The sequence below is a fragment of the Sinohyriopsis cumingii genome, chromosome 13 (assembly GCF_028554795.1).
Source record: "Sinohyriopsis cumingii isolate HCF-2022 chromosome 13, ASM2855479v2, whole genome shotgun sequence".
NCBI classification, from domain to species: domain Eukaryota; kingdom Metazoa; phylum Mollusca; class Bivalvia; order Unionida; family Unionidae; genus Sinohyriopsis; species Sinohyriopsis cumingii.
The window spans coordinates 54,751,900-54,763,008 of NC_142973.1; the positions used below are offsets into that span (position 1 = coordinate 54,751,900).

General features: G+C 36.6%; 1 protein-coding gene across 2 annotated transcripts in view; it reads left to right on the top strand.

Annotated features, from left to right (window-relative positions):
* The window catches only part of LOC149785591 (uncharacterized), a 35,403-nt gene extending 26,008 nt beyond the window's left edge, over positions 1-9,395 (top strand). For both annotated transcript variants that reach the window (XM_089979395.1, XM_089979394.1), the window contains one exon: positions 2,365-9,395. In XM_089979395.1, coding sequence (XP_089835521.1) covers positions 2,375-3,136 — 762 coding nt within the window. In that variant the 5' untranslated portion in view covers positions 2,365-2,374 and the 3' untranslated portion in view covers positions 3,137-9,395. The remainder of the gene's footprint in view (positions 1-2,364) is intronic.
* The last annotated feature ends 1,714 nt before the right edge of the window (positions 9,396-11,109 follow it).

Sequence of the window (11,109 nt, forward strand, 5' to 3'; positions counted from 1 at the left end):
TGAATAGGCATTCCAATGTTGGAGGGGCTGTTCTGGTGGCAGTGACGTCACTCGGATTGGTGTCACCCAGTGCGGTAGCTCATGGTGTCACCCCCATGGTCCTCCTTCCGTAACAGACCATACAGAATCCTTAGTAATGTCATTTTGGTGTCACCCCCTCTGATGGTGTCACCCGGTGCAGTCCGCACCCCCCGCATCCCCCTAGCAACACCACTGCTGTGCCTGCTAGTCATGTATTTAACTATGATCGGTTATCCGCTTATGAAATCCGACTAGACCGAGCAGTGTGTGCTCTGTAAAATTTGCAATTTTTCTTTTTGGTGTCACCCCTCTGAGATGGTGTCACCCGGTGCGGTCCGCACCCCCCGTACCCCACTAGCGACGCCACTGTCTGGTGGACTGTCAAATCAAAAATCGTTAAGTCGCAATCTAAATGTACAAATATTAATTTACGCTGAAAATCACATTCTCATATTTACCTTTCAATACACTCTTCGGTTGACTAAACTGAGACACTAGACAGTCAATACAACCGGAGTGATGTGTCACGGTTTTGATGTCTCGGATGTAGCCCACTAAAGTCCTAGATTCCTCCCTGAGCAACTGTTAACATTGTATAATTCATTCTCATGTTTCGGAAACTATGTGACGAAACGTCTGTTTGCTTCATGTGACCTTGAACAGTGGAGGTTACATTGGGAACACGAAGTTAGGAGACGACGAGTTCTCGAATGTTATAATCTCTCAAATTCATGACAGAGAACTAGAAATCAAACTCGTTCAAGATTTCATATGTATGAAGCTGCGTGCCAAATATGGTTGAAATCCAACAATTCTTGGTAAAGCCATGGTGCGGAAACCAAAGTCAGGATAATGGACAATTCAAGACCATAACTCCTGCAAATGATGTTGTGCAATTCTGCAAATCAAACTCATTTAAAAGATACGCTGCATGAACCAAATTATGGAGGACTGTCAATCAGTAGGCAAAGTTTCTGTAAATGAAATCATGTAATACTAGAAATCAAACTCATTAAATTACTTATGGATTGAAAATTGCAGCCAAAATTTGGTTGTAACCAAAAAAAAAAAAAAAACAAAAAACCCCCCCCCAAAAGTTGGTAACTTTAAGTTGCAGAAATAAAAGGTAAAAGGATAAGCGATCAGGGGCAATAACTCCTGTATATGCTGGCAATGAAGGCTGAAAAGCTGCATACCGACTGTGATTAAAATCCAACAATTATTCGCACAGTAATGCTGCAGAAACAAAAGTCAGGATGATGGATGATGCGGAGCAATATTCTATGATGTTAAACGCTGAAGATCAAACTAATTTATGGTCTTAAAATACGATCCCTTTGTACAATTATGCTTATAATCCGAAGTTACGGGTCTGACCAATCAGGACCATAACTCAGCTAAATGATGTCTTGGAACCAGGTGTGTGTGTGTGTGTGTGTGTGTGTGTGTGTGTGTGTAATTAGGATTTTTAACATAGTTTTAACAATTTTTCAGTCATATCGCTACGATGTCTGCAGTTTGGCAGTTTATAGTGATGTCTAGCTCGGGGGCATCATGCCGCAGAACATGTAGCATGATTTCCTACTCAGTCACATTATCCTGACACCAGGCTGACCAGTCCTAACACTAAACTCTTAATGCTAAGCGCCTAGCGAGGCAGCTGGTACTACCATTTTTGTAGGTCTTTTGCATGACTCGGCAGGGGTTCAAACCCACGACCTCCCGCTTCCGAAGCGTACGCTCTAACCAATAGGCCACTGGAGCGGTGGAACCAGGGAGATCAAATTCATTCAAGCTCTCCATATTATAAAGTCATACACCATTTTCGAAATCGAATAATCTTTAGTGAAGTAAACCAAAGTCACGAAGGAAGGCAATCATGGTGCACGACTCCTGCAAAGGAAGCCGTGTAACGCTTTTTTTTCCCTTCAAATTCTCATTAATGTAAATATAAAGCCACATGCCAAATTGTATACAACAAGGATATGCCGCGGAAACAACGAAAGTTAAGAGGTCGAACAATCTAGAAGTGGGGGTTGGTGGGGCAACTTCTTTAAATGGTGATAAAGAATGCTAAATATGAACTTGTCCGAGGTCTTATCAATATAAATAAAGTTTCATTCGGTGTACTTTCAACTTCTACAGTGGTGGACATTTTGAAAGAAAAAGGTTTATCTCTTATAGGACACATGGAAAGGAATGATTACGCTCAATCGCACAATCTCTGGCTATTCGCTTACAATTTATTTTCTTTTTTATGTGGAAAGGTCGTGTATGTTGTAAGGGTCATATTATCTCTGTGTGTTGATGCACTAATGAATGCTTTCATTTGTTTATTTATAGATACAAGAAAATGACGAATGTCACCGATATTGAAGACATCGTCAAGACTTGGGCTTGGACAAGTTTCTGTAAGACACGCAGTAAAGACCTTCAAAAGCTGAAATACGATGACGTTCACTTGGACGTAAACTGGACCAGGGTCAGATTCATTCCTGGAGATCCGGACTACTCGGATAAAGAAATGGTTGAGAGTCCCAAGTCGAAGGTTGTCTTCACTTCTTCGTTTGAGAACAATACGGATACAGAACAAGAACATTCGTTCACAACAGAGAGAACTACGGTATGCACGTGCACCACTCTAGTTTCCAAAGGTTACACGAAAGGATTCCACCTAGAACTGAAATTAGGTCTTCCAGAAGAAGTCTGCACGGCTACTGCAGGATTTGGCCGCGAAGTCAACATGGAAAGTGCTGAAGAAAACACGCACGAGGAGACAATCTCCTGGGCCGTGAACAGCACTATTAAAGTTCCAAAAAAACATAGAACCACCGCAAAGATGGTAGTGAAGGAGATGCTATTTAGTGCAAATTTTAAACTGGCTGTTAAGATAAAAGGTACGGTCGTTGTCGTAATTACTAATATCAAAGACAACAATTCCTTCATCCAATCCGTTGAGGGAGATATTTCGCAGATAATGCAGGAGGAGGCAAAGAGAGGAAAGACTGGATATATAATAGAAGACCGAGCCGTGACCTGGGTTGTAGAGGGTTCTACTAAATTTCGATTCGGAGTGGAGCAGTTTGTAAAATTAAACGAGGAACCATTAGAATGAAGATTCCATAGTAATTTCTTGTATTTTGGTGGAAGCAAATCATTGGAAGGGCACAATTTAGAAATCTGGACCACTTTGAGGTACGCAAGTAAAAGAACATTTTTAAGACTTTCTTTTATAAATGCTTTGAATACTGGATACCGGAGATTATCTTGAAAGCTTTATGCTGAAAAAACACGTGGGTTCATTTATTACTTCAACAAATCATTCAAAGTATGACATTTTGGGCATCAATAAATCGTGAAAACTGAAGGGTATTAAGTATCTGCTGTATTCAGACTTGAAACAATCAAACCAACTCAGGCCTGTCTGAAACTTATTTTCAGAGAAATGTCTGAAATCACACACCAAGCTTTACGCAATAAAAGTTCTTATTGCATGATAAAAGGACATAACTACGGTATGAAGATAGCATGTATTGATGAATCACGGGCCATCAAGGTTTAACTTTCCACAGCTAGATCCCCACAGCAGCAGTACAATTGTTCCAAGAGTGATGAAACACTCTGCAATTTAGACACGCCCTTACAATATTGCCTGTGTTTTATTTTATATCACGTCTATGTAATCAGTGAAAACGTAATAACACTCTGACTACTCACTGCCTTCGATATTTAAATACCTTATACCATAATCTACTAATTATTAAATTTTTAGATGTCCGTTATAAAAAAAATTCTGATGACACAGACCAAGATACAAATTAGCTAGTCTTGGTGGCTTATATTGTCTTTATATTTTGTAATGGTCCATCTATCCATCGCCAGTAAATACAAATAGAGTAAAATATTCCGTTAAATTTTAGTAGAATGCAGGGACAAGAACTGCGAAAATTAAAATTTAATAGACCTATAAAAAGTGAAAAATATGTAAGAAAATAAATGAAGTATATTTAACTTGCTAACTTTTGTTTGCAAAGTATACATGTGCAAACACACACACACACATACATGTACACACAATTGAATGCACTCCTCCGCTTAGAAACATCTGACACAGAAAATAAATTGTATTCTATATATTATATGCCTGCTTCCAACAGAAGAATTATAAATTATGACATGGAGCTGATTGAGTGGGTAAGATACTTGTCCATTGGGCGAATTACATTTTGACATCAATTTAATGACGTGGTGTTTGTTGATATGGCTTGAACCAACTCCGTTTTCGAAACACGAGACACTAAACAGAACTGTTCCCTTTATTATTCTCCATTATTGTTTTTCTAGTGACAGTTTAAACTACTGTTATATTCACCCTGTTCCACCAACTTGTAAAATAATCATTTTTGTTTTAGAATGAATTAGTTTAACCAATTAACAAGAATAACCAGTTTAACCAATTAACCAGAGTAACCAGTTTTGCCATTATTTTCGATGTTATGGAAGTAGATGTCGTCTGAAATGATTTTGTTTCCAGTGATCAAGCAATTTGCCGCATTAAACTCTTAGGCTCCTGTCCTCAGTTATCATTCTTCGTAAAACTGTATTTTCTAACATAAAAATGTGTCTTCGTTTACTTGACAATATTTAGCAATCTGACCACGTTTAAAAGTAGGGGGCACCTTTACTGAAACATTTCACAAATGTTCTGCCAGAGGTCACTCTTTCCGTCATCAAAGACCATCAATTATGGGCTAAAAAGGATGTCATAAACAAAACACCGATATCAACAGTAGAGAAAATATCTTCCTCTAGTAAATTCAGCTTGTTTGTGATACGATACCATACAGTTTTAAACCAATTCCAGTCTGTAATACCTTTAGTATTCGATATTACGGCATTTTTATCTTCTACTGCATTATAATGAAATGACACGGAGGTGTGTGCAGGATTATTCAGATATGGCTGATTCGGACCATGTGAAATATTATTAAGTTTCGTCTTACGTGGCAGATACAACTGATAAAATATAGTTTTTCTTATTTCCCAGGCACGTTGAGCAAGGAAAGAAAACTCAGATTTTCCGCGAGATGATAATGTAGTTTTGGATGTAAGACAAATAAAAAATGAACCCGTTTATCTGCATTGCCATTTTAAAAGCAAAATGTTTTCAAAGCAACTCATTCGTTTTAATAGTTTTAATAGTTTACTTCATTTTATTGAGAAATAAAACAACAATGAAAAAATGGTCAAAACAGTGTCCATGCATTACAATTATTTCATCTGAGTTTCTTGAAGCTATTATTAAATATGTGAAAAATTTATCTTTACATTGTATACTGTACTATATAATGTCAGTACTGAAAAAACCTACATTAAAGCTGATAGTGGGGTCCAGTCAAATTAATGATTTAATTCAACACAATGTCATACGTCTATATCCTGCGGATCTCTTGGACTCTGTATTAATACAGAAAATTACAACGTAATGAAATTGGTGATGTCATATTTCTTGAAATGTGAAATATATTTTGCTAATCTTGGTTTGTTATTTTCATAGATATAGGGATGTATGGTTTAAAGTACTTTTTATTTCCAATTTATTGAACTCTGATCCTATCAAAATATAATCAGTAATGTTTTCTAAACACAATATTTGTGGACATTAAATCAATTAGTTAGAATGGTTTCATATTTTCACTGTCTGTTTAATACATTGTTGGATCAATCCTCTCTTCAATTATTTAACTGCAAACATCTGAAGTGAAATGTTCTCACCAGCAATTTGCAAAGCCCATTTGCTGCTATAATTAAAACATACTTCTCTTTAAAACCATTTTAGAACGCGAAATATAATGCCGACTTTAAATAATATAATCTTTGGTTACATGGACGTGATATTAAATGTATTAATAAAATTAAACCTCTATTAAAATTCAAGCTTTAAACGGCTTTAATATATGCTTTAAATATTCACTTTCATTAAGGTTTGTACAAATTTGCAAAGATTATAATGATATAAATATTAGATGGTTTCACCCCTGGGAAAAAAATTGAACGGTTAAAATCAAGTGAATAATAATATCGTGTCACTCACCAATAATAACTCTTACACAATGTTTATTTGATAAACGTAATGCAAAGGAATGAGACATCAATTAAAAATTAAAGCCATGAAGTAATAATGCATTGTGTGTGTGTGTACATAACTACAAAGTAAAACACTTATGTTCTATACTGTTCCTTTATTCTACAATATTTCACATGGTCCGAATCGGAAAGTAATTTGGTCTAAATCTGACATGGTCCGAGTCAGTCAGGCATATGGTCCGATCAGTCAGTAATTTGGTGTAAATCAGCCATGGCCCGAGTCAGTCAGGCATATTGGTCCAATCAGTCAGTAATTTGGTGTAAATCAGCCATGGCCAGATTCAGTCAGGCATATGGTCCAATCAGTCAGTAATTTGGTGTAAATCAGCCATGGTCGGAATCAGTCAGGCATATGGTCCGATCAGTCAGTAATTTGGTGTAAATATGCCATAGTCCGAGTCAGTCAGGCATATGGTCCGATCAGTTAGTAGTTTGGTGTAAATCAGCCATGGTCGGAATCAGTCAGGCATATGGTCCGATCAGTCAGTAATTTGGTGTAAATATGCCATAGTTCGAGTCAGTCAGGCATATGGTCCGATCAGTTAGTAGTTTGGTGTAAATCAGTCATGGTCGGAATCAGTCGGGCATATGGTCCGATCAGTCGGTAATTTAGTGTAAATCAGCCAGGGTTCGAATTAGTCAGGCACATGGTCCGATCAGTCAGTAATTTGGTGTAAATCAGCCATCATTCAAAGAGGATACGCTAGGTATTATTGGTACTAAAAAGTTATAATTTTATTGCCTCAAGTAGTATAGGGATGATGGTCTGACACTCGAAGGAAATAAGTAGATAAATATGAGGACCAATGGTCACAATGTTGAACACATAGTTTTGCCGAAGCTCTTTAACTGTGTTTCCCACATATCATCCCAATACATGAAATAACAAATTAGCAAATGTGCAATTTAATTTTTTTCTAATACCGAGTCCAGAAAAGGATGAGGATCTGAATAATCGAAATGGAATATACCCTCTACATAAAGATGCAGAAATCCTTCATGGTGACATCTTAGATGGACACTAGTACAAATTATCTAAAGACATCCCAGATAAACACCGATGTAAAATATCTAATGACATCCCAAATGAACACCAATACAAAAATATCTCACGACATCCCAGATGAACATCAGTACAAAATATCTCATGACAGCCCAGATGAATATCAGTACAGTGTATCTAATGACATACCAGATGAGCACCATTACATGTACAACATATCAAATGACATCCAAGACGAACACCAGAGCAATATATCAAATGACATCCAAGATGAACACCAGTACAATATATCTAATGACATCCCAGATGAGCACTGGTACAAAATATCTACTGACATCCTATACAAACACCAGTACAAAGTATATAATTACATCCCATATGAACACCAATAAAAAATATCTCATGACATTCCAGATGAACATCAGTACAAAGTCTCTTAATGACATACCAGATGAGCACCATTACATGTACAACATATTAAATGACATCCAAGACAAACACCAGTACAACATATCAAATGATATCCAAGATGAACACCAGTACAACATATCTAATAACATCCTAAAGAACACCAGTATAAAGTATATAGTGACATACCAGATGAACACCATTACATGTACAACATATAAAATGATACCTAAGATGAACACCAGTACAAGATATCTAATGACATCCCAGATGAGCACTGGTACAAAGTATCTAATAACATCCCAAAGGAACACCAGTACAAAGTATCTAATAACATCCCAGATGAACACCAATACAACATATCTAATTACAACACAGATGAACACCAGCACAAAATATCTAATAAAATCCCAGACTAAAACCAGTACAAACTATATAATTACATCCAAGATGAACACCAGTCCAAAGTATCTAATAACATCCTAGATGAGCAGCAGTACAAAATATCTAATAACATCCCAGACTAAAACCAGTACGAAGTATATAATTTCGTCCAGACGAACATCAGTACAAAGTATATACTCATGAACACCAGGACAAAGTATTTTGCAAGGACATGAATGACTTTATTCATAAAGGAGGTGATAATGTCATAATTATGGTGAAGTTATGGTTGTTGATTTGGTGTCTTATGGCACAGCAACACAACTAGGTCATTTGTTGTCAAGGTAACTGGTCTAAGGTGTCCTGCCCAAGAACAAACCATGGCCGCCGTCCCAGGATGATCTAATGTAGGATTCGAACCTTCAACTTCGGATAGTGAGACATGCATGTTAACCACTAGCTTCCTCATAAATATTGTGAAAACCTACATGAAAACTGGTGAGTGTTATGAGTCTGATGACCCTGACTGTAAACTAAAGTATGTTAATGTGAAATTATCTGAAAATGACAATATCTTGACAGGAACATATTACAGTGAATAGATGCCTTTGTTCATCTCAGTGCATCTATATCGAAAATCCAGTTCATTATTTAAATACAAGGTAAAAAAAAGAATCTTAGGTGGAGATTTCAATCTTAGTGATATAGACTTTGATATTAGCTGTACAGTCAATGTGATCCTTGTTTCAGCCCATTATCTTCTGCCTTATAGTTCTTTCCATCAATGTGAATTTTATGTCTTGTTTTATTTAACTGTCAGTGAATTATATATATCATTTGAATAGTTTCTAATCTTTACAGAAAGCTGTCATTGAAACCCGTTCTTTCAATTTTCTTACATCTTGATCAGAAATCTTTTGACATTTAAATCTTGAACCAGGAAATAAGACAGATAAAGGCTTTATGGGCACTCTTTAGGAAATATGGTGTCCCATAATGGATTTATGTGTGATCAAATGACATCTTTGAAAATAATCCCCATAAAGATCTTATGGGTAATCTAAAAATCCGTCTGGAATTAAGCCCCATAAGGGTTTGAGTTTAATTGGTGTGTCTTGTTTTACTAATATAATGAGTATCTCTTTTGTACTACTTAATATTGCTTGTATTATTATGTTCAATAATATGTACCTTTTGTACTATTTTACATTACTTACTGAATGTTTTCTGTTTTAATAATGGTCTTATGCATTACCTGTTGATACTATTAATACTACTATAACCCTACTTCTCAAGGACCATGATAGTTGATGTTAGAGTGGTTAATTGTATAAATAAGGTTGTGTACAATATAACAATATGCTCTAGAATTTTGTATTGGTTTAGTTAAATGCTATCTAACTGTACTTAAATATAAATATATTGAAATCCATTTAATCATTGTTATTTTTGTGTCTGTTGTACAAAATTGGGTTGATGAAAATTCTCTTGATTTGAGATTAAATCTGGTCAACTCTTTTCTGACCTTTCTGGGATGTCACATGTATGCACTGATCAGGCAAAAGTTTGAAATTGTAACTAGAAGAAAAATGTTGTAATAAAAGAACAACAAAAAACAATAGAAGTGTGTCAATATAACACAGATGTCACTCCCAATATTGTACATTTGAAGGGCAATGTTTTAGGTTGAAAAGAAAACATATATTATCATTCTGCAACATAATGAAAACTAAACTTGACCTAAAGAGATTATAATTATTAAACTTCATGCCAAATTTGGTTTCTGTGACTGAAGTACCCTGAATTAAACAGAAACAAAATTCTGATCCAATTGAAGGGCAAAGTACTCTGTCAATCAGGGGGCAAAACTCCATTAAATGCTTGGGGAAAATTGTGAAAAATCAAAACCCAACATAGGTCTTCCTAATGTCATTCCTGGTACATAATTTCATTTGAATCCATGAAGTCTATCACATGATATTTTGTGAAAATGAAATTGATATTAATGGACAATGTTCTGAGCTAGACTGGGGCAAAACTCTCTTACAAGCTGTTGGAAAATGATGAAAATCAAACTCGATTTAGATTTTTTAATGTCAAGTCTCATACACAATTGATTCAAATGCATATTTTCCTTCAAAAGTTACTAAATGGAAACAAAATTCCATCACGAAAGGATGGAACATGACAAGATGAGAGACATGGGTAAACACCATATTATGGCTCCTCCACTGATAAGGTGTGTTGTTGCTGTTGTAGGGTTTAATGCCATTTTTCAGCACACAATAGGCTATACATAGCGGCCAGTATTAATGGTGGAGGAAGAACCCGGGAAATCCTCGGAAAGAACCACTGACCCTCGAGAAGCTACTGTTAAGCTTTCTCACCTACCCACATTGGCCAAAAAAGAGACTCGAACCTACGCAGACAGAGGTGAGATGGCAGTGATCTGTAACGGAGAGTGCTTTAGACCACTTGGCCACTCAGGGCCCTGATAAGGTGTGTGTGTGCACGTGTGTGTGTGTTACTTGGATTTTTAACGTAGATTTAACAATTTTTCAGTTATATCACTACGATGTCTACAGTGTGGCAATTTAATGTGATGTCTAGCACTGGGGTGTTATGCCAGAGACATATAGCATGATGTCCCACCCTGTCATATTATCCTGACATCAGACTGACCAATCCTAACATTTACCTCTTAATGCTGAGCACCAAGCAAGGCAGCTGTTAGTACCATTTTTGTAAGTCTTTGGTATGACTTAGCCGGCACTGATGAGGCAGTGGCACATGACAGGATGGAACAGAATATGACAGACAAAGATAACACTATATTATGGACTCTCCACAGGTATGGCCATGGTATACAACAGGCTGTAATGTGACAGGATGACAAACATGACAACACTGTATTACAGACCTTTCACAAATATGGCAATGGCAGGGACATATGATGGGTTGGCAAAATAACAGACATGGGTAACACTATATTATGGCCCCTCCACAGATAATGCCAGGGATTATGAAAGGATGGAACATGACAGAACAGAGATGGGTGACACTATATTATGGCCCCTCCACAGATAAAGCAGGGGATCATGACAGGATGGAACACAACAGGACAGAGATGGGTGACACTATATTAT